Source organism: Alosa sapidissima, chromosome 2, assembly GCF_018492685.1.
Source record: "Alosa sapidissima isolate fAloSap1 chromosome 2, fAloSap1.pri, whole genome shotgun sequence".
NCBI classification, from domain to species: Eukaryota; Metazoa; Chordata; class Actinopteri; order Clupeiformes; family Clupeidae; genus Alosa; species Alosa sapidissima.
Genome location: NC_055958.1, coordinates 4,793,443 through 4,817,979, shown reverse-complemented (window position 1 = coordinate 4,817,979; position 24,537 = coordinate 4,793,443). Strand labels below are relative to the sequence as shown.

General features: G+C 46.2%; 1 protein-coding gene across 20 annotated transcripts in view; it reads left to right on the top strand.

The window, feature by feature from the left end:
* lrrfip1a (leucine rich repeat (in FLII) interacting protein 1a) overlaps positions 1-24,537 on the top strand; it is a 49,994-nt gene that overhangs the window by 2,449 nt on the left and 23,008 nt on the right. For 9 of the 20 annotated variants that reach the window (XM_042073247.1, XM_042073254.1, XM_042073242.1 and 6 more), the window contains exons 2-14: positions 11,139-11,225; positions 16,910-16,927; positions 17,278-17,325; positions 18,336-18,380; positions 18,856-18,906; positions 19,294-19,341; positions 20,080-20,139; positions 20,241-20,282; positions 20,585-20,644; positions 22,178-22,261; positions 22,605-22,649; positions 23,367-23,438; positions 24,192-24,269. In XM_042073247.1, the coding sequence (XP_041929181.1) occupies positions 11,139-11,225; positions 16,910-16,927; positions 17,278-17,325; positions 18,336-18,380; positions 18,856-18,906; positions 19,294-19,341; positions 20,080-20,139; positions 20,241-20,282; positions 20,585-20,644; positions 22,178-22,261; positions 22,605-22,649; positions 23,367-23,438; positions 24,192-24,269 (738 nt within the window). The remainder of the gene's footprint in view (positions 1-11,138; positions 11,226-16,909; positions 16,928-17,277; positions 17,326-18,335; positions 18,381-18,855; positions 18,907-19,293; positions 19,342-20,079; positions 20,140-20,240; positions 20,283-20,584; positions 20,645-22,177; positions 22,262-22,604; positions 22,650-23,366; positions 23,439-24,191; positions 24,270-24,537) is intronic. The other 11 variants (XM_042073154.1, XM_042073179.1, XM_042073232.1 and 8 more) reach the window with 9 other exon arrangements.

The window sequence follows — 24,537 nt, the reverse complement described above, 5'->3', positions numbered from 1 at the left end:
GTAGAGTTCATTGCTGCTGATGGTCAGGAGTTTTACTTTTTTGTTTGGTTACATGGCTCTTAAGAGTGTAAGCTGATGTGACTTGTGGCTGAGAAAACTGATGAAGAGTACTATTTTCATACAGTTGTTTATATTATCTCCAAAAATATCATGATATACTTAGTGTGATACACCACCCATCCTTAATGATTAAACCAAAACTCTGAAAATGCCTCATTGACTAAAGATATTCACCAGTAAAGGTCCATGACATCTTTCCTCTTCTCAGTTTGGGTCCTGCCACTTCCTGAATAGATCGCCATTGCAATGCAGGTCGCTGTTGGCCATTGCAGCATGTTAGATTTGCATGTGTAGTGGGGGTGTGTGGAGCAACCAACATGGCTGTGCCTTTAAGCAGAGGCAGAGTGGAGACCCACTGCCCACGTGCTTGACAGCCTGGTATGTCAGCCCTGATGAGCTGGCTCATTCTGTAACAAGGGCTTCAAAAATAGAAGGCCCTTAAAGATCAGCTGTTGGAGATCTGCACTGTTTGACTGGGCTGAGCAACAGTAGAAAAGTGCTTATCATACGGGAATGTAGAGAAGAGGGTCAACTTGGACTGCATGAGACGTCCGCAGGGCGAGAAGACATGTTGCCGTCTCCAACCAAGCTGGTTTAACTGGGTTGTGAGGGAATGTCCATGGGTTTTTTTTTTATCAGTGTGTTGGAATTTTTTGTTTGTGTTTTTTGGTAGGGTAACCTGTCTGACTAGACTAGCTGTGTCTGTCTTCAGGGTGAAGCTGTTGTAGGCTGTTGAGTGAAAGTGATTAGCCAAACAGGGATGAAAGTTGTGGCAAGGATTATGTACTGTGTGCATACTGTACAAAATGTCATGTGATTTCCTATGCTTCTGGTTTATCACAAATTCAAAGGGAACAACAGACATAAATGTAGGTATATTTTATTTAATCCGCAATCAGATCTAACCTTGTTATATTTGTCTTGTACAATATAAGCGACATTTAGGTTTTGATTTATTATTTTAGTGCCACACAAGGTAGGAGATTTCACATAGCAGCCAATGAACAACCAAGCCTATTTACCATCAAAAACAAAATCACTGACAAAGCAACCTTTGTAGGTTATAAAGCAGGCACCTTCCCTTGTTGGTAATTGAATTAGGCCCACCACACATCCAGAAGGCTCAACAACAGTGGTCCAATCAACAATGATCCAATTAGCAGCATACCATACACTTTTTTTACAGCTAGGGCAATGCAGTTGTGGCTGTAATTTACAGCTATGGCAATGCAGTTGTGGCTGTAATTTACAGCTAGGGCAATGCAGTTGTGGCTGTAATTGCTTCTCCGTCCACCATTAGTATGAGATTATAGTGTCATTTTGACATAATCAAGTAATTTCTTTTCTGAACATGAACTTTGATACTATTTGATACTTTGATATATAGTGACTTTGATGAATGTCAAGTACACAAGATTGAAAAAGTGAAAATATGTTATTTGTTTATGCATTTCATAGAATGTATGTCTCACTTAAAGGGGAGTGAACAGTCAAATGTTTGAACACTGATAGTATATTGACAACATAGTTTGAAGAAGATATATTGACAACAAGTTTGAAGAAGGTATCTTAACAACTAAAAGTACCACTCAAGCAAGTAAACAAAACAGATAGTCCTGTTCGGTCCAGCCCAGACTCCATTGTTCTGTGGTAGATGTATTTTGGAAATACTTGGAAACCATTCAGCGGTTCTTAGAAACTGACCAGTGAGAAGAGATGTCTGGGTTTTCACCAATTATGAGAGAGGGCATCCCATTTGTGGAAATAAACTCTGCAGAGCACAGCCATTTTGAACTGTCAGCCATTTCCTGTCCAGGGATGTCTGGTGCTAGGAATATTTGGGTTTAAGATGTAAATTGCTGTATTTCCATGTTAAACAATGTGCCCTAGAGTTGAACACCTCTCTATTGATTTAATAAAACATTTTTTTTAAGTCAGCTCAGTTTTAGAGTGGTGATGGTGGAGCAGTTCTCATTCAAATCAGATTGTGTTCTTCAATCTTGAAAGGTTTTCTAATGCTTTACAAGTCAGAATTGGTCTGATTCGATGTACTTAGACTGAAGGATTGAGTCAAAGAGCCTGGCTGCCTCTGAATGATAGCCACGATGAGATGAGTGGTGGTGGTCAGACCATTGAGCAGATGGATTGGTTATCCACCCATTCTTATAAGCAGCACTGCAGCCACTGCATTCTCACCCAACGGAACTCTCATACAGTCTCAGGAGCTTACCCTGAGGAAATGGAATTGACCATAGTCACTGTCATTATTCTGTAATATAACAATAATACAATGTAATAACATATTATTATTTATAATGAAGTCTCAATTACCTTAATTGTGTTATACTGTTATAGAATTATGGGCTTTATGCTAATCTATGTGAAGACCTCTTGATCAGACGGCTATTTTCCTGCCTGCAGATCGGGGTGTCTCTTTGGAACTGGGGTCTCAGGGGGGCTGGCTGGATTAGGCGGAGGAGTTTGACTAAATTGCTGTGCTGTTGGAGAGCGGCTTCATAGTGTTTTAAGACGGATTAGTCTGGACAGCAGAATTAGGGGCAGGGGATCAGTGACCCTCTTATCATGTGGAAAACATTCTGTCCTGTGGAGACGGAGAGCCACTTTGAAGGGAAACATGTGCAGCCTATACATGCATGTGGCCTTAATGCCATGCTCAAGTGATCTCCAGGGTCTGAGATATAGCTCAGTATTTGCCCCCATTCCAAAACAAGCAGTAAATGTTCTACACAATGAATAACTTTGTACACCAGTTTTATTCAGAATGTTTGTGTTTTGTTTTTGTAATACTTTGCTTTCATCAGAACGAGAACAGTTGTCGGTCTACTGCAGCTCATTTGGAATGTCTGAAACATTCATCTCACTCTGCAGTTATCTTGAATAAACGTGTAAATATACTTGGATCTCAGAGGCGTAATGTCTGAACATTGTGCTGTGCAACATGTACAAAGAGATCATGACATGAGCGGATGAAAAAAACGTTACTGTAATGTAGACCACTCACTTAGGAAATAAACCTCCCTCCACTCGTCCCCCTTTGTATGTTGTTTGGCTGTCCTGACCACATAGAGTGGGAACTCTCCATATAAGGATGTGGGCACACTCTGGGTTCTCTTCCTCGTCATGACGTTGCTCAAGCGCTGATTGTTATCATGAGCCTCTTCCTGTTTGTGCTGCTCTTTCGGGGGCTCCGTCCAAATCAGCGGAGTGTGCCTAACTGTCTGGGCTTTCAAGTACACTTGGGCGTGATCCATGACTTCTGAGTGTTAAGGAGTTACGACTGCAGAGCTTATAATGTACCCTTGTCTCTGATTTATGCGGCCTAATGCAGTGTACAGAAAACTGTGATCATTCTGTTTTGAGGCAGGCCGGTTGGAATGTGCCTGTTGTAAATTATGTTGATATCGGTTTATGTAATTGAGCTTAAAAACAGTGCAAGATAGAGAAAATCTGATAGAGTGTACAAGGTCACATTGTTAGAGTTTATGTGATAAGACTGTTTGCTGACAAGAATGGAATGCCCCAGCTGATTTTTTTCTGTGACCTTGGACCATAATGGTTGACAGGAGTGTGTTTGCATGCTGAACATGTTTGAATTGTTCCAGAAAAACCAGACATCAGGCTCATAGTCTTTCTTTGATGGCAACATCAAAGATCAGGATACAAACCTCTGACACCTCATACCATGATGTAATACCATTGTGTTATTTAGGAGTAAGCTATGGCCGGTCTGACAGTATAGCATTGCCATAATTGGCTTCAGATAACACTCACCAGTGGTAGATGTCTTAGTATGTGTAGCTGTATGTGATGTTGCATGTTACATGGAGCAATATTCAGAATGTGGCAAGTTATATATGGCCGCTTTGAAGTTTTGGGAATTATAATGTGTGTTCTATGTTTAAGTTATTGAAATAGGTTGTTTTTGTTATCATATTCATGCTATTTACAGTTGTTTCTCGGCAGACATGTTTTAAAAGCATGTCATTTGTAATCATGCCGCTGAAACTTCACTGTCTTGCATGGGAAATCCAAGCCTTTTGAGACCCATGATGCATCAGTAGTAAGACCACAGTTGGGAAGGAAACAAGCAAAAGAGGAAACCCAATGTTGCCCTGCCCATCTCACATCCCCACCTCTGAGCAATCCCCTGTTCTTTATCCCTCTCTTCTCACCACACTTGAGCAACTTCCTGAAGTCAGTCCACTAAACAAGGCCTCGCTGGCTGAGTGAGTGAGTCAGTGAGTGAATGCTATGTGTTGTGCTCAGAGATTTTTTTGAGCTCACATACCCATGCCTGCGAGATGCGACCCGACCTCACAGACAAGCCCAGTTGTTGCGCCAAACAGCTCATCCTCTCCTCTTTCACAAACCCCAACGCTTCATTTCACAATGATGCTCTTACCAGGCCCTCCCCCACCCCCTCAGGCGGCCTGTGACTTTCCCTCTCCTCTGACGAGCTGTACGTTTGTGGCATCTCCGGTCACAGAGTAACGACACAAAATCCCCATGTCTTTCTTTTCCCCTCCATCAATGTGCCTTCTTTCATGGAACCATACTTGTGGTTGAGCCCCAGGTTATGTGGTTATATGGCTAAACAATGGAGATGACTCGAAGGCATGTCACTTTTTTATGTCATCTGGGAATGGTAAGCATGGATTGTGTAAAGTCACCGTCCTCTTCACAGAACGATGGCTTTGCTGAAAACTGAGCCTCAGGTCATTACTGTCATAACTTCTCTGCTTCTTGTGATTAGTCCATAGTGGTATACCGTTGGTTTTGAAGGGTGCGGTGTGCAGCTGGGTGCTGTGCCTGCTGCATTCTTTTCGTCCTGCCTAACTTTTCCAGTCTGGCTCAGTTATCTGGCCATGTCCTTAACACTGTTCTAATTTTGGACATGGGGGGAAAAACAGGGCTTCGGAAACAAGAAGCTCTTTTTTTGGGTATAAATCGACCACTTCTAGGCTAATATACTGAGGGGTTTGTGTTTACTTGACATGGCAGCCTGACATAACGAAAGTTTTTTCGAGACTTTTTCCTCGGGCACAGAGTGTTTCTATGTCTGTCACATAGGGTGGGGCAGAGACATTTTTAAAGTTCACATCATCAATTCTCTTTTCAAATGTGTGTGTGTGTTGTTGTTGGTGTCGCTGAAAGCCTGAAAAGGAGCTGGAACAATTGGCTCCCTGATTGGAGAGGGTTGGGAAGTGAGGCGGCAATCAAGAGTCGCCATGGAAATGGGTCCTCCTGGAATTGTGTGTGTGTGTGTGTGTGTGTGTATGCGGGTGATTGTTTGTGTGTGTGAGAGACTGTGTTTCCCCCCACCCTGCGCATTCATGGCTGTGAAAATGTTTAGTGGCGCTCCAGTGCCATACAGTACGGGGGAATTCTCCCAGCATCCTCCCATTGTCCCGCCTGCGTGCCCTAAGATTAGAGCCGCTGCTGAGCCTGCCTGCCTGCCTGCCTGCCTGCCTGCCTGGCTTGCCCAGGGTGTGTGGGACAGACTGGGAGTGCTGGGTGACTTGGCATTTCACTCTGTGCCATTTGTCAGCCGTGGCCATGATAGTGGACTGAAACCCTCTCGTGGCTGTCAGCAGATGGCTAACTCTTTGAAAGACAGGATGCAGACAGACATGCATGCCCCTTTGCTCGGAGGGAACCCATGGCACCCATGGGATGGAATGGAACTGTTTTCAGGAATGTTACACTTCTGCTCCAGGCTCCTTCATACAGGGATAGATCTAGAGATACTGTCTGGTGATTGTTCCCTGAAAACATGTATCAGTGTTAGAATTTAGTCTTTGAAATTGTACAGTGTGGCTCAGTGTGTTGTTTACTCTTTTCTTGTCCTCTCCAGTGGTCTGCCATATCTGATAGGGTTAGGCTACAATGGCTACAATGCAAATGGGGACAAACTGTTTGGAAGGCTAGGCTATGTATAGAGTCCAGTAAACATTATGCATTTATAGGCCTACTGTTGTCCAGTAGCAGTTAGCATTTCTTGTCCTTCCTATTAGTCACAGGACTGGCATATGCGTGCTGCTGACCGTTCCACATCAGGGTGCCATTTTGGGCGGGGGGAATGTTTCCTGAAAAGATTCCTGATTAATCAAATGCCATGCTGCTGGTAGAGCAACAGTGAACAGTCTGTTATTAAGGCAATCTCATGTTGGGTTGAGAGAAGGCAGCCTGTGTGTGCTAGATCTGCTGTGTCTGATGCAAGCTGTGTCATCATGCTCGCCAGCCCCAAGGCACAGTGACAGTGGTCTACTCTGTTGTGTCCGACCCAGACAGACGTGGTCGTCTCTCCCCCACTGTCACGTCCTCTGAAGAAGGACTCCGCATTACAGGCTCACTTTGCATATCCGAGGCTGTGCGCTCACTGCAGGGGAACTGAACCAGCCCTCTAGGGCCCGGCAGCACCAGTCACAGAACAGAACAGAACAGAGCAGAACTCTGAACGCTGAATTAGAGCATTTTCTGGATATTGATAGAACTCCGGTCCATGTAGGTCAGTAAAAATAGCTTTGAAGGAGAAGAGAAGAAAGGAGGGGAGAGGAGAGGATGGTGATAAGAGAGAGAGAGAGGAGGGGAGAGGAGAGGATAGAGAGAGAGAGAGAGAGAGAGAGAGAGGAGGGGTGTGAACATCCCTCTATCCCCGGCCCCGTTAGTCTCTGGGAGGGTGCGAGCCCCAGGAAGGTGCATCGGCCTCAGGGATGTGTGGGAACGTGGACGACCCCGGCTTCCACATGCTGAATGAGACTGACATCATGCTCTATTTTGAGAGCTGCAGGAAGGTAGCATGTGTGTGTGTGTGTGTGTGTGTGTGTGTGTGTGTGTGTGTGTGTGAGCGCAAGTTTCTCACTGTGTGTGTGTTTCCGCAGGTGTGCTGGTCTCCAGAGAGATACAGTCTTGTGCTCTGATAGCTTAACTGCAGATATGCAGCTCTGCTAGATGGGGGTATGTGGTGTATAGATAGTGTGCTGAAGTGGGGATGTGGTCTTTGACCGTGAGCAGCACAGGAAAGGGTGTGTGAGGCAGACTTGTGAATGAGTCAACTGTCTGAGAGGCTAAAGAGTGCAAATGAGCTACTGTAACAGGCCCTTGTTCTCACTTCTCTAGAAGCACCCAACATGAGCTCAACTTATTGAGTGTGTGTGTTCAGGCAGTTACATTGGTTTCAATATTACTGACCGTTTTCTTACATACTTAGGGTGTTGGGTTTTTCTATACTTGTCACATAGTGAGTCAAACCAGCATACCAGCAGCATACCAACCAACATTCATATAAACATCAGATTATATTGTACTGTTTTTTTTTTTGCTATGACATGTTCAGATATTTTATGCATTTCCTGTGTTTTGTCATGCTCCATGGCAACAGACGCTGTACAGAGGCTGCCGGTTGTTGAGTGTGCTATGTTTGACCTGGAGGGTCTCATGTGTGTCTGTCTGGACTACAGAGACCTCCCACAACACAGTGCTGCCTCAGACCAGGATCAGGGCTCCTCATCCAGGGACGTGTGTGTGTGTGTGTGTCTGTGTGTGTGTGTGTGTGTGTCTCTGTGTCTGTGTCTGTGTGTGAAGCTATAGCGTTGCCTGGAGTTGTTTGCTCCCTGTGGTTTGAGTGGGGATATTGTGAAGACGGAACTGCAATACAAAGGTCTCATTTCAGACAACAAAGTGGCAGTTGGACATTGTACAGAACTTTGTATCGATTTATTAAAAGCAAACAAATCAAAAGCGGAAAACACACTTGGTTACTTTGTTGCTTTCTTTGGCTCTTCTCCTTCATTTTTAAATATATTACACCATGGCTTTTGGCCCAAGGGCATCAGCATCACAAGATGGCTCTCATGACAACATGACAGAGAAATATATTGTAAGTCCCCTAACTAAGTCATTAAGTCTCATGGCATCTAGTGCTGAATTTGTTGTAGACTACAACCTTCTGACGGAACCTCCTTAGAATATCAGTATAGTAATATATGCAATACATTTCCCAATCTTAGACTACTTGACTTTAGTCTACTTGATCTTGCATATTGTGAAGACACCCTAATTTATGCATGACCTTATCCTGTGAACTGAACAAACAGGCTGACCGTTGTCCTTGCGTCCCAGAAGGTTGAGCTCTCCCATGCCCCTAGTCTGCGTGGGAAACGGTGCTCTCTAGTGGCTCTGGTGTGGCGTCCACTCCTCCTTGCTGACGGAGGCTCTGGTGAGGACAGACACTGCTCAGGATGTCATCACTTCCTGGCCCACTGACTGGCTATATCCTGTGGACTCTGACCACTGACTCCCAGACCATGAAACTTGACTGAACTGTCCACATCACATTGGGCACACCACTGTTACAACACAGGGTTTAGAGTCAGTATATTCACATGCCGCGACTTTGTGCCCATTAACCAAGATTATGCATTGATTTGGCTCAATTTCCTCAGCTATGAGGTCAATACACAGGGGTGGACTATATGTGGGAATGTATTACGACAATACATGGGAATGTGTTTAGTTTCTTTGTTATTCTTTTGGATGAAATTGATTCTAATTTATAGTATTTTGTGACATAAAGTAAAGTAATTAACTGCAGTTAATACGCGGGTGATGGGTGTGGTACGTTTTTATTTGTTTGCATAAAACACTACGTTTTTTACGCAATTCATGTGTAAAGTCATTCCTTATACACAGGAATTTACTGTAGACTCATGTCGACGAACATCCACACCCATCCCAACAACACCCATTCACTTTTAAGAGACTATGGGTATACACATGAAATTGACAGTGTTGCCTCATACATAATTTACAAAGTGACATTGTATATACATTTAGAATTGCCCTCTGTACATTCTAAAAAAATAGAACAAGTTTTCCCCTGACAGTACGGGACGTCCTGAATACCAAAGTGGTCATAGTGCTTTGGTTAAATGCCTGAATACCAAAGTGGTCATAGTGCTTTGATTAAATGCATGTGGTGGCTTGTTTGCTTGATTAGCTGAGAGACACTCCCCAGCATGCATAATGCCATTAGGGAGGGAGAAAGCTCCTTTGTGACCGGCCAGGCAGTTTGCTGCACGGACCTGGAGAGTGTTTGCGTCTGATGTGAGTTTAGCATCATGGACCTCTCACAAGTGTGATCTATCTAGAGCCAGGCAGCTGCTTCCTTGGGAAAGCCCGTAAGAAGCCTCGCCAGGAAAGGCAGGTCTCTGAGAGGCTGACATTTTACGCTGTGGTGGAGAAGTGCATTCTGGGAGGTGGTGATGTCAGGGGTGAAAGGGTGGGTAGTCGAAAGACTGAAAACTCAGCACAGGAAATGTTTGGGCAACAGATAAAACTCTAAATGTTTAGAGATTCTTTCATCAGCTGGTTGATTGGAAAAGACTTCTTTGACCTCCAGAAAGCATTAAAGCAGATAATAGATATAGAGGTATATGAGTGTAATAGAATAAGTCATATCTGTTTGGGCATACAAATGTGCACTTTTAGTGTCCCACTCTGGCATGAGGTTGTGAAGAAACTGGTGGTTAGGGGGTGGGTAGGGTCATGCTGGTTCCCCTTCATTGATTGGACGAGAGCACTGTTGTCCCCGCCTCAAGGCCACTTGGCCCCCCTCCACATTCTGCTGCCGTCAGTAACAGGAAGGAAGTGCTCTCACTCACCCACTCACTCACACACACACACACACACACACACACACACTCACTTGAGCACAGACAGAGCCTTTTCCTTAAAAGGAGCTGCTCCTACTTGTCAGGAGCTAAATCAAATGCTCATACACTCAGAGACACATGCTTGCCATCGCACACTCACATGCACACACACACTGACTAATACACACACACTGACTAATATACACACACACACACACACATAGACACACACACTCACATGCACAGACACACTGACTAATACACACACACACAGACAAACACACACACACACACATACACACATACACACATGCACTGACTAATACACACACACACACACACACACACACACATGCACACACTCTACTGTATCTATCACTCAAGTAAAACCAATACTCTTGTAAACATATCCCTGTGCGTTGGTTAGCATTAGCATGTAAACACGGTGTGGACCCAGACAGCAACACATACAAACATGTGGTTAAGTAGTTATACCTCTAGATCACTGAGCATGTTTAGACCACACACGCACACACACACACACACGCATGCACGCGCGTACACGCACACACGCGCGTACACGCACACACACATACACACACACTAGTCATACTAGTTGAGCTCCTATAACGGATGAGGCTTGATTTGCATAATGAAGAGTACAGATGTCATATGGTTTGCATGTTGCCAGGTTGCATAGTTCTATTTGAGGTGCACTGAATTGCTTCTATGTAATTTCCATAGTGAAAATAGATCTATTTGACCATTTTGACTTAATTTTAAACACAAGTGAAAAGTGATTTGCTTTTGGTGGATTATTCACTAACATGTCCAGATGTTAGGGTGTTGCTGGGCCTATAATCACTGCTATCCCATGCCAAAATTGTGAGCTTTTAGAGCATTGCTAACAAATTCTATTTAATCATCTCAGCATGTCTGAAATGCCTTATAACCAACCGACTCAATTTATCTGTTTTTGTCTGCCAATCCTTTCATCTGTTCTTCTACCTTTCTCACTTTTCACTTTCCCTTCTCTCTCACTACCCTCTTTCTTTCTCTCTCTCTCTCTCTGTCTCTCTCTCTCTCTCTCTCTCTGTCCCTCTCTCTCTTTTTTCTCTCTCTCTCTCTTTTTCTCTCTCTCTCTCTGTCTCTCTCTCTCTCTGTCTCTCTCTCTCTCTTTCTCTCTCTCTCTCTCTCTCTGTCTCTCTCACTACCCTCTCTCTCTTTCTGTCTTTCTCTCTCTCTGTCTCTCTCTCTCTCTCTCTCTCTGTCTCTCTCACTACCCTCTCTCTCTCTTTCTGTCTCTCTCTCTCTCTGTCTCTCTCTCTCTCTCTCTCTCTCTCTCTCTCTCTCTCTGTCTCTCTCTCTCTCTCTCTCTCTCTGTCTCTCTCTCTGTCTCTCCAGGCGGAGGCCAGGTTGGCAGCCAAGAGGGCAGCGCGGGCAGAAGCCAGAGAGATCCGCATGAAGGAGCTGGAGAGGCAACAGAAAGAGGTGAGTATCACACACACACACACACACACACACACACACACATGCTGGATCCACAAGACCACACAAAATGCACGCCATGGGACCATCTCCTTAAATAACCTTGTAGTGCTTTCGATTACATGATACTTTTGTAGTTGGAGGGTTGGTACCTCTAAATGAAGAATGGATCATTTTCCTGTTGAATGTGCTGTTTCAGGCTCCGTGACCTCCCCTCGTCTGGTGCCAAAGCGGTCAAAGTGTTGACAGGACATGGTTAACAATGGCCTTTTGGCCCACTGTGTATACACAGCTGCCCTTAACCCTCATATAGTGGAATTGATTATAGTCTAGTTTGAATAGTCAATTAAATGACATGTTCTCATCCCAGTACAGTCAGCTAGGAACACAAAAGAGAGAGAGAGGTTACACAATTGTTCACAGATTTGTTCTATTTAGTAGTGCTCGACAGTTTTATGAGGAGTAGGTGATTTTTTTTTATGGGATTTTAGGGATCATCTGCAAAAATCAAGTCCATTCACTTCTGACTGATGTCAGAGAGCAGTGTAATTTATCTCTTCCTCTGGCCTTAGGGGATATCGACACTCTTCCTGCAGGATGTTCGAAGATTTAGCTCACCAAAAAAAGAGAGAACTCCTAGCCTGTACGGGACAGCCCCCTCCCCCTCTCTCTCTCTTTTCAGTTGAGACAACAACAACTGGGGTGTTTGCATGCCACTCTGTAGTTATCTTTTATCTTTCCTTTTCTTTTGATTTTAAGACCTTTAAGCCTTTGAACGTCCCACCGTCGCCATAATTCTGTCAGCACAACCGTTTAAGCCAACACTCACATGCAGCACAATTACAGTAATTATCTCGTTGTTACCTAAACTGAGTTGTTCCCCTCCCAGTGTGGTCCTCCCACTGCACGGAGTGATGGCCTGCCTGCTGCTGGCTCTACGACGGGGTCATCGCAGGGCTGGACATGCTGGGTGTGAGGTCTGCCGGTCGCTGCTGGTGCCCTGTTTGTGTATGTGCTGCTGTCTGATTGCAGAGAGACAGCTGGCCACTGGGAAGCCAGCTGGAGATGTCCCTTCATAGGGCCTCAGTTGGGGGCCTCTTTAAAGTGACGCTTTATGGCCTCCCTCTGGTAGGAGCGGGTTAATGGATAAAGAATCTCTCAGTGTTGCAGTGGCTCTAGTTTAGAGGAGAGTCTGAATCCTTTTTAATGGAGGGTTTAGTCATGCTTTCCTTGGAAGGTATGACTGGGATGAGAGAAGTTGCAGAGAGGTGTGTTTCAGTAGCCACACCTGTCTCCTGCCCTTTGGTGAACATGGTGAACCTGCGCGTGCGTGTGTGTGCGTGTGTGTGTGTGTGTGTGTGTGTGTGTGTGTGTGTGTGTGTGTGTGCGCGTGCGCGTGTGTGCGTGTGCGTGTGCGTGTGCGTGTGCGTGTGCGTGTGCGTGTGTGTGTGTGTGTGTGTGTGTGTGTGTGTGTGTGTGTGTGTGAGGCCAAGTGTGTACTTGCCCAGTCTCCATCTCTTTCATCCAAGCAGCACTTTCAGTGGGCTGTGGTGTGTGATGTGATGTAATGTGGAGTAGCATATTGAAGCCTTGAAGCTTTAGTGACTAATGAGACGGCACCAGAGCAGTGGTAGACTCCCTTTGTAACATAAACAACATGAGGAATGTGTGGAGCTACTGCAGTTAGGGAAGGTATGATGTGCAGGCACAGGCTGATGGTTAGAAGAGGGATGCTCAGGGAAGCTAGTAGATCGCTAGTAGCCAAATTCCATAGCATTTTAGCAGGCCAAATTCCTACACTGCCACTTTATACTCCTGTTTTCATTAAAATAGTACCCTGTTATTTCTCAAGAATTACAACATTTACATGAAACCATGTTAATATCCTTGCCAGCAGAAACTCCATGAGTCCCACTGAATGTATTTTGTATTAGCACGAACACACAGTGAGTGGAGGAACATGTCGTCGGCCATTTGTGAGTCAGCACCGTCCGGCCTGTGGCAGCTGTTGCCAGGAGCAGAAGAGGTCACTTGTGGTCACAGGTGGATGGACTCCGAGGGAGGATTATTTCTACCCTTTTAAACTCAGCCCCTTCAAATACCACACTAGTGAAGTCCTCACCCGTTCCCTCAACATCTCCCTCTAGTCTAAACCCTCTTGAGTATGCTGGAACTGCATAGCCTCTCTCTCTCCCTCTCTCTATTCCCTCAACATGTCCCTCTAGTCTAAACCCTCTTGAGTATGCTGGAACTGCATAGCCTCTCTCTCTCTGAAAGCCCATTGGCTGGGGATGGACATGTCTATGTTTACTGGCAAGCATATGCATATGGGCAATCACCCTTATGCAATCCTGATGCACACACACACCTCGTCACAAACACACGTACACACACATATACGTGGTCACACTGCAGGGATTATCCATCACTGAGGGTTAAGCCCAGTGTGATCAGGAGGTGTATGGCAGTGTTTGGGTGCATACTGTGTGTGTGTGTCACTGTGTGTGTGTGTGTGTGTGTGTGTGTGTGTCTGTGTCTGTGTGTGTATGTGTGTCTGTGTGTGTATGTGTGTCTGTGTGGGTGTGTGTGTGTGTGTGTGTATGTGTTTTGTGTGTGTGCGCGCGCAGCTTTAAACCTCCTGCCAAGTCCTAAAGCAGATTAGCAGGCTGTGCTCTTTGCACTGCCCCACGGCGTGTTTTCGCTCGGCTCACTCGAAAACCCTCGACAAACCTTCTGTTGACGTTCCACCTGTCGGACAAAGACCCCATGGCGTTTGGCTTGACTTTACCCTAAGACCCACCCTTGCTCGGCCTATCCTAGGACCTCTTCAACTGAGACCCATCTTCACAGGTGGGGTCTCGCCGAGCGCAATTCGTTTCTCCGTGCGAGTCGGTGACGTCGGTCAGCGTTCGGATCCTCACTTTGGCCCCCGGCACCCGGCAGGCAGCTCCTGAGGCCCGCGACGCCGCCGCTGCCGCGCATGGCACGGAGGTGGCGGGGGAGGGAGGGCAACGCAAGCTCGGCAGGACGGCTGGCAGGCGCTTGGCGGGGCGAGGGACGCGGGCGGCGCTGAGCGATCGCCCACGCACCCCTCTGTTGAGGAAGGTGGGTAGAGCAGAGCCAGGAGGGGGGTGCTTAAGCAGCCATACGTTGCCATTAGTGTACGGAGGCAGGAAGGTAGCGTGTCAAAGGCAGCCCAGTCAGACTGTCTGGTTAATTCATCCGGAGGAGATTCACACAGTGACCAGGGTCATGTCATGTATAGCTTCTCAGCAGGCGGTAACCAGAAGTGACCTGCCTGTTGTGACGAGGACTTGGTACAGTTCCAACTGAGCAGTTGCCTGGTGTTTTTGACTCTAGTCTTGAAGAGGTCAAGGGAATTTCAATTGTTTTTAAACTGGGAAGTTGTTGAAAAGTTTTACACTTGTTACACTTGTTACAGTGATCCGCTGTGTTGTCGGTCAACTTGATTTTCAAGAAAACAATTGGATTGAATGGCTTTATTGGAACTTAGCTCATTGTAATCATTCAATTTAGGTCAGTCAGGAGTTGTGGTCTGAGCAGTTGTGTTTATTGTAAGCCATTAAGTTCCCTTAACTTTGATGGCTACTATTCCTTGATGGCAACGTATCTCCTGATAGCACAGCAGTGCACATTACGATGCTTTTTTAGTAAGTCTGAAGTGGTAAAGCATGTGGTCAGACCATATTTCCCAAACCCTAACGGCTACAGAACTCAAGGGGAGAAATGATGGCAAGTCCAATTCTAAATCCGGCCTGTTTAGAATGGCTGACTCTGAGAAAAGCGTGACCGTTTTTGGGCGCTGGGGTTTGATGGAGAGCCAAAGAATGTGCTGTGGAGGGCGAGAGTGTCTGGAGCGCCAAGGTTGTGCCAAGGCCTCTGCGGCCCAGCAGAAGGGCAGTCAGTGGCGGATGATGGTATATGGCGGCACAGTAGAAGGTTGGGAGTCGGGGGGAGGGGTGAGGATGGATGATGGGGTGGCAGAGGTGGGTGGGTGGCACTGTAAGCAATAGGAGGGCATGAGGTGGGTGGGTGGCACTGTAAGCAATAGGAGGGCATGAATGAATGGGGAGGACAGCCAGAGGACTCCTGACCATCCACACCGCGCAGATCACCTCCTGACCACAGATCACCTGACCACCCACACCGCGCAGGCTGTGTGCCTTACAGAAGGCAGAGGCAGAGCAAGTCAGTGTACATCAGGGCAGTTGTGCATAGCTGTGGTCAAGCCTCTTTTTTTCATGAGAGGGCAAGGGAGAGTATATTTTAAATGGACAGACAGTGGCAGACAGTTAGTTGTTCAGCAGGCAGTACATGGTAGACATTTTAGCAGGAGAGGAAGTTTTGGTGTGACTGGACTCTACATGGACGTAAAGCCTTTATGCTTTCAGGTGTCCACATACTGTCTGGCTAACTGTTAATGGTCAGCCATCTTAAATGGACGAGCTTAGTGCCTCTTGATGGTGCCCGTTTAAAAGACCATAGTGCCACCAGTTTGTGTGTGTGGCTAATCATAGGAGTTGCCAACAGGGTTAGCGAGCCTGGGCACAGCCCCAGTGAGAGGAGTTAATAACGTGTGGTCAAGGTAAGCTCTCAGATGAAAGAAGATGATAGGATCAGCACTTTAATTCAATTCCCTGGAAGAATTCCTCTGACTGTGCATGGTGAGTGGAATTGTATTCCTCCGTTTTGGATTAATGGATTAATTATTTTTTCTGTCTCAATATAATGATCATCCTCACTAATATGGTTATGTCTGTAGTCTCCTACTGTATTGCAGAAAGAAGCTTATTGAAGGGGTTAATGCAAAGATGGGCTAGCGTCCTTACACATAATGCAGCTGTGTGTATGTGTGTGTATTAGTATCAGTGGTTGATATACAAGTGGAATGTGCAGACAGGTTTGGCTTTGGCGTGGTTGTGTTCTGGGCGTTTGAGTGAGATTTGAAAAAGCAGGTCACTGCAGGTTTGTTGCAGCATGGTCACTGCATTGCATGTTTTTAATTATTTCCTCTCTAACGGATTACTGTTTTGGGTGAGTGGTTTCACTCTAAGTAATTTGTCAGTGCAGTCAGGGCTGTGGACTGGTTGCAAAGGCACTGCATGTAAAATGCGGCTAGCGTGACTCAGGAGGAAGTGCTCCCTGAGTAAGCAGCTGCTCCCCTGATGCTCCGCAGCCCGTTAGAAACCTCTAGAAGTTTCCGGAAAGAGGCAAACTGACAGGCAGCTGTCACGGTAGGGGAGGGGAGGGGTCTGCCCGGCCCACCTCAGGCGACGAGGGTTACCGAGGTCAGGTGACTGAAAACCTCTGCCAGATGTGGAAAGTATCCTGGTGTCCTGGCAACCAGGTCACATGTGCTGCACTGTGATCTCGAATATGTCCGTGCCTCAGTTTCCGACAGAATGGCTGTGCAGTAACACGCCCCTTCCTCCCCAGAAAGCAGAAGTGTCCCTCCCTTCCTTTTCTTCTGTTTTGTCATTTTCTGTCCTCTATTTGCCCCTGAACTATGAGTGCTCATTAATGTTTCCCTTCATTCATCACTACTCTCTCTGCATTCCTGTTTTTCTTCTCCTGTCTCTGTGTCTGTGTCTGTGTCTGTGTCTGTGTCTGTGTTTCCCCTGGCCACTCTGCTGCTTCCCTGCTGCTCTCCTGATGCTGTGCTGTAGATCTATCAGGTCCAGAAGGTAGGCCCCCTTCCTCTCGTCTCCCCACTATATATCACATGGACATTCCCAACCCTGTGCCTTCCTGATCATAGACACCTGTGTAGCATTCCATATTACATTAGCCTTTCTTTGTCTGAGAAAACAAACATTTGGTTGAATCTTTTGCTGCGTGTCTATTGTATGACTATAAGAAGGATGGTGATTATGATATGAAGTGCTGCTTAAGTGCCTAGGCACCTGTCATTTCATCTCATTCTCAGCTTGCCACATATTTCCTTTGAGGCCTCTCTTGTTCTGTCACCTGTTTGTTTCCTGGCTGACTTTTCCTGAGTCTGTAGTCTTCTCTCCTCCTTCCCTGTCTCCTTCAGAAGTACTACGGATTGGACAACAAATGGGGTGACATTGAGCAGTGGATGGTACTGTAGACCTGCACCAGCTCCCTGTGTTTAATGTGAAAGTAGTGCCAAACGCTCCTGATATATCCCTTACCCATACGCCATTGACACTCACATTGTTCACATGTAGAGCATCAAAACGATTATTTTGTTGTTGTTTTTTTGTTGTTGCTGAAAGCATGCCATGATGCATGTGTTTTGTTTCTGCATGTGCATGCATCTTTGTGCGTCATCTATATTTAGTTAGTTTAGGTTTGGAGCGGTGCTTTGTTTTGGTGTGTGCATAGACTTCCAAGTAAACGTTCCAAGGAAACGAGCCTGAAGGCCTTCATGCTTTCTGGACTTGCGTCAGCAGCATCAAAGCTGGATTGTTTCCTCGGAAAAGTGAATGGGTCTCCAGATGTAATCACAGCTCTGTCACTGCCCTGCACACTCACCACACATTTTGTTATGGGCACTCGGTGACATTGACAAATACTGACTGTACCATGAGGTACAATAAGCTCATTCTGGAATGTAATCAGACGCATTCACTGCTGTCATTGGTCAATAAGCTCATTCTGGAATGTAGTCAGACGCATTCACTGCTGTCATTGGTCAATGAGATGTCTACCCTTGTGTTCTGCATGCTGGGTGACTAACATCAGTGTGAGTGCCGTAGCAGTTGATGGATAAATACTCACTGGTACATATTTTACGAGCCCCCACTGTTGTGATTCCGGGCTTATAAATCACAGCTATAAGTGATTCAAAGTCATGGTTTAATCATTGGCATGACGTAATACTAGTGTATGATGAAGTTGTGATATATGTTGTCTGTCCCTCTGAGAGGATTCCTGGTGGCAACCCTCTCTGTTGGAGCATGTGTGTGTATGTGTGTGTGTGTGTGTGTGTGTGTGTGTGTGTGTGTGTGTGTGTGTGCTGGATGCCCAAGTGTACTTCTTCCTTCTCCACCTCCATTCACTCCCATTCCTCACCTGTTTCCTCTCTTTCTCCACCTCTCTGTTTCTCTCCTCCCTTCATCGGTGTAGGAGGACAGTGAGAGGTACTCTCGCCACACGCGGAGGCATGCCTCGGTCTGTATCCCCCGCCATCTTATCCATCAATACATTTTTTTTGCTCTTCATCCATTTTTTTGGTCTTCCATGTTCCCCCTCCACTGAAAATCTGTTTGCTTTATCCTGTGCAATCTATTTTGGTGGTTAGATTGTTGATGTGATTACTCTGCTTCAATTAGTTTTTAGGGCCAGCTGCCTCAATCCCATTTGCAATATGCACTAATGTTTTTGATGGATTCCCCAAATCACTAGAGTAGAACAAGCTGATATTTTGAGTGCTGATGATCATGTTCCCAACCATTTAGCAACTGTAGTAGTGCAGTGAAAACATTTGCAGGAAAGTAACTGTTACATGCAATTATGCATAGTATGGAAAGGTAGATGAGCTCTTACATGATTGACTACAGTATGTGGCTTGTTCACTCTGTAGTGACTGTTCACTATTAGTTCACTATTAATCATGCCCAAACTCTCTCCTCTTTTCTGTCTCCAGAACTCTGATGATGAGGAGCGGATGTCCGTTAGTAGCCGAGGGAGCGTACGGGTAAGTTTCACCTCTTTGGTCTTCATTTAATCAAGCCGCAGAGGCTGTACTCAATCTGACCGCAGTACACCATCTCTCTGTCAGATGCTTTTGACTTGCCTTTGCCATTGGTCAGTTCTCTTCTATTACACAATCGGAGATACAAATAAGATGGCACTTTGGAGAAACATTAATTCACCTGAAGGTTGGCAGTTAAAATGTAGTATGGACATGACCGTGGACTTGCGTATATATTTGTGTCGAAGTCTTGGTAGTGTCCATAGTTGACAATGGATTGAGTCTAAGGACTCCTTATGTGAGATATAGCTGGCTGGCTGGTTGGTTGGTTGGTCGTTTTGAGGAGCTGGTGCACAGCTCCTGTGGTGACACCCCTTTCCCTGTGTGCAGTCAGATTTGGATGCTGTCGGGGCATATGGAGGACTCGGGAGCGAACGGGTAAAAACACTCACCACGACTACCGTGATAACAGTGTGATGTGGTTCGTGTCTGTGGCACTAACTCAGACAGCAGACTTAGCAATGGCACTGAACTTTCCCTTTGGGGACAAATGAAGCACTCTATCTGTAAATCTACCAATGATGTTACCCTCCAGTGATTTTCTCCAAGACTCACTGTTTTTGATGCACAAATAAGGGTAGCAGTAATTGTGGGGAAGGTAGTGGGACATTGTGAAGTTCTGAGGCAAACTCTGACCAGAGAAAACAATGACCTGACCAGTGAACTTTCGTATTCTGATGTAAGGAATAATAACAGCTGTCAACAGATAAAAACCATTATGTCAGCTCAACGATTTAAAGGACAAGCTGATCAAGAGTGCCAGATTTTATCAAGATAAATGTATCCCATGACCATTTAAAGTCATTTTATCCTTCTAAATTGTGTGTTGTGTTCAATAACAACAAACACAATAGCCAATGCAATACAGTCCAATGAAACTTTTCTGATCATTTCTCATAATCTGAATTGTTTTACTAGGTAGAAAGAAAAGTTTAGAGCAAGACTTGTGTTGCTACTAGGTAGTCAGATGCCAGACTTGTATTTTAGTCATATAGTGATGTGCCACTATCATTAAACAATTTCCTTTTTAGCACCATTGATTGTATCTTAATGTCGTTTGTCATTTTCTTGTCCAGTTCTGAACATATTTCCCCTATTGATTTCCCTAAATGTCAGGGCTCTACTTCACATTCACACAAGAAGTCCAAGAAAAAGAAGAAGAAACATTCAAAAGCTGTATGTAGATAACAAAGTTGAATTCAGCCTTGTTTTCCCTCAACTCCCCTAAAGCACCGTGGCAACCCCGTCTCATCCGCGTACTTTTCTCCCTCCCACAGAGCAATGGTTGTGATGACGATTGCAGTACGGTGTCCGGCTGGGTCAGTAGTCCTGGTCATGCGTGTGATGCTCAGTAAGAGCAAACTAATGTGTGTGTGGTCAGTTTCTCATCTGCATGCTTCTGTGTGAGTGTCCTCTTGGCACTGATGTTTTTATTTGAGAGGTTAAATCACAAGTGGGCATAGATGCTCATATGAGTGGATACCTCTGTGGCCTCCCAGAGGCTCAGCGTTGGGTGTGTATGTATGGGTGTGTGTGTGTGCGTGCAGTGGTTGTGTCGGGATGTGGTGTGTTGTTGATTCCTACCGCTCTCTCCCCTCACTCTCCGGTCCGGTCCCGTCAGAGCTCCAAGCTCAGTGATGAGAGCCGACACACTCGCTCCTCCAAACTGGACCTGCAGCCGGTGGGTTCTGCTTTTCCCGCCGCCTGCTCCTTTCTCCTCTGGTATAACCAGTGTGTGCTCCTCTCTCCTCTCTCCTCTCTCCTCTGGTATAACCAGTGCCTGCTCCTCTCTCCTCTGGTCTGTAATCAGTGCCTGTTCCTCTCTCCTCTGGTCTGTAATCAGTGCCTGCTCCTCTCTCCTCTGGTCTGTAATCAGTGCCTGCTCCTCTCTCCTCTCTCCTCTGGTCTAACCAGTGCCTGCTCCTCTCTCCTCTCTCCTCTCTCCTCTGGTCTGTAATCAGTGCCTGCTCCTCTCTCCTCTGGTATAACCAGTGCCTGCTCCTCTCTCCTCTGGTCTGTAATCAGTGCCTGCTCCTCTCTCCTCTCTCCTCTGGTCTGTAATCAATGCCTGCTCCTCTCTCCTCTGGTCTGTAATCAGTGCCTGCTCCTCTCTCCTCTGGTCTGTAATCAGTGCCTGCTCCTCTCTCCTCTGGTATAACCAGTGCCTGCTCCTCTCTCCTCTGGTCTGTAATCAGTGCCTGCTCCTCTCTCCTCTCTCCTCTGGTCTGTAATCAGTGCCTGCTCCTCTCTCCTCTGGTCTGTAATCAGTGCCTGCTCCTCTCTCCTCTGGTATAACCAGTGCCTGCTCCTCTCTCCTCTGGTCTGTAATCAGTGCCTGCTCCTCTCTCCTCTCTCCTCTGGTCTGTAATCAGTGCCTGCTCCTCTCTCCTCTGGTATAACCAGTGCCTGCTCCTCTCTCCTCTGGTATAACCAGTGCCTGCTCCTCTCTCCTCTCTCCTCTGGTCTAACCAGTGCCTGCTCCTCTCTCCTCTCTCCTCTGGTCTAACCAGTGCCTGCTCCTCTCTCCTCTGGTATAACCAGTGCCTGCTCCTCTCTCCTCTCTCCTCTGGTCTAACCAGTGCCTGCTCCTCTCTCCTCTCTCCTCTGGTCTAACCAGTGCCTGCTCCTCTCTCCTCTGGTATAACCAGTGCCTGCTCCTCTCTCCTCTGGTATAACCAGTGCCTGCTCCTCTCTCCTCTCTCCTCTGGTCTAACCAGTGCCTGCTCCTCTCTCCTCTCTCCTCTCTCCTCTGGTCTGTAATCAGTGCCTGCTCCTCTCTCCTCTGGTCTGTAATCAGTGCCTGCTCCTCTCTCCTCTGGTCTGTAATCAGTGCCTGCTCCTCTCTCCTCTGGTCTGTAATCAGTAATGGGGATGGCTACCTGTAGATGTGCCATTGTTCCCTTACTTGTAATCCATAATATATGGCAGACAATGAGGATTAACATCTGCATGTTTTTCTCTAATTTGCTAACTGAGTGCCATGCTCAGAGTGATCATGTTGTTTGTGCTGTGTTGCTGAGTCTTAGATTTGCCCTTGTCTCTCAGATGGACAACACGTTAAATTGGTGATTCAAATCCAGATTAACACAGACTATACCACATTAACATAGACTATGACAGCACACACTAATCTATGTCTGTGAATGTCATTCTGTATTGTCTTTCTGTCTGTCTAGATCTGTGTCTAAACTCTTAATGTATTGGCTTGCTTTAGGGATCTTATCGCTCCTCTGACCTATACGGCAACAGTAGCCTTCCTTCCTCTAGGCTGCAGACCTCCAGCTACAATGGACACCAGGTCTGTTCCTGGTCTTTGCCTCTTTCCTGTTAGCCAGAACAGAGATCCTGTTGGTTGTAATTGAACGTTAAAGGAGACAATATGCTCTGTTGCTATGTTTCTGCTCTGTTGTTATTGCCCATATCAGTCTTTAGTTGTTAATCGTGTATGCAGTTGATTTCAGTTGCCTTTGCTTAACTATAACTTCTTTCGTCTTCTCTAAGTGTATGTAAGTTTGACTAGTCAAGCCATTGTTTAATTCCTCAAGGATAACCACGTTTGTCATGTTTTGTTGACACTCATAAGACTCCTCAACTCCTAAAGAGAGATTCTTATGAGCTTACTGTGTCTCGTTCTCCTGTAGTTATCACTGTTACATGACACCACCAACTATGTGAGGAAGCGCAGGGTTAGTGGAGCCCTCTTCAGTTTGCCCTCTGACCCCTGCCCTTTGACCTCACCCACAGTCTGTCTGTGTCTGTCACCTCACTGAAGGCCTCACTTTCACCTTTCGGTATAACCTGCCGACCACAACCTCCTGTTGTCTCTGAGACACTCACAGCTCACAAAGACACGCCACATAAATCAGAATGCACAGCGGAATGCCCATGCTTGCTACTGTTTTGGTGTCTTTTAGCCCTTAGCTACACTTGGTGCTTTACCCACGTAGTGCTTACTTGAACCACATGAACAGGCTACATTGGTCCTCTTAACTGGTCTTGCATTAGTTGTTTAGGGCAAAAAGTGTCATCACTCCTGCCAAGGCAAGCCAAAGGAGCATGCCCAGCTTTGTATATTAATTGCACATACAGTATGATTATCAGACATCACCTTTAAGCATTTGGTCTTCATGTTACTGTGCCTTAAAAACTGGGCCTCTTAATTGATTGGGGGCATGGAAAGTTGTCATTTGAGAACAGTCACATGTGTGTCACCACAGCTGAGGTAAGTGTATGTATGTGTGTGTGTGTGTGTATGTGTGTGTGTGTGACAGACAAAGTGAGAGAGATAAGAGGGAGAGTGCATGAGGAAGAAAAAGGGAGGTGAAGAGAAGGAGAGGTGTAGAATCTGTCTGTGTGTGTGTGTGTGTATACGTGTGTTTCTCAGTGGTCTCTCCTGCCTCCAGGGCTCTCTGTATGAGGACAGCATTTACAGCAGCGCCAGCTCCCGCCGATACACCGGCTCCGCCGCCCGCGTAGTAAGCATCCCTCCCCCTACTTGGCATGGTGGCATCGAGTTGCAGTGTGGTATTGCAAGTGTGCCCTGTGACGTGCCAGGGTTGAAATGACACTCCTCTCACTCTGCACTCACTTGTGACTGGTACTCATGTAATTGATGATTGAGACAGATTGATTTCATACTACTAATTCCCTTAACCCCTGGTTCTGAACTCTCTGTTATGCTGACTCTTAATACAGGTTGTCAAACTTACAGACATTGTGCATGCATGTAGGCCTGTCTGTATAGATATACGTATGCCCCCAAACCTGTTGAGGCATCCAGCTCGATGCCTGTTTGTGTTATCAGATCTGGTTTGCGTCATTTGCATTGGCTGTTGTGGTGTGTAATATGAGTGTGTCACCAGAGCATGAGTTTGCTCATGGAGAGTTTTGCATCAGCCTGTGTCCATGTTGTAGGGCCTGGACTGTGTTAGTGTGTTGTGGGCCGTGGTGCGAGTTTAGCTCTTGATCGAAGAGTGGTTTGTGGTTTGTCTGTCTCTGCTGGTGTGGGACCAGATATTTTGGGACCAGATATTTACATCTGGTTGTCTGTGATCGTCCTGGCAGTTTGAGAGAGGCCCACTGTTTATCTTCTTTAACAAAGTCGTGTGTGTGTGTGTGTGTATGTGCTTGTGTGTGTGTGTGTGTGTGTGTGTGTGTGTGTGTGATTGTGTGTATGTGTGTGTGCGTGTGCATGCGTGCTTGCGTGCGTATATGTTTGTATTCTCCAGCCATCCGAATACAGTGGTTTCTTGGGCTCCAGCTCCAGGACGTCTTCCAGGGCCAGCTCAGCCTGTGCCAGCCCAGTGGTGAGCTCCATCTGTCTGCCTCCCCCACCTCTCTCTCTCCCCCAGAGCCTGTGCCACCCCCACCACCACTTAACAACTTAGATTCAAACAGGTTTATATAATAAACCTGTTTGCTCAGAGTTTGTAGTCTCAGACCTGTGTGTGTGTGTGTGTGTGTGTGTGTGTGTGTGTGTGTGTGTGTCAGTGTCACTGGGCAGGTGCTAATGCATGCTTGTGTATTTGAGAGAATTGTTCTCGTCAATGACACCTTTCGGTGTTAACTCAAGTT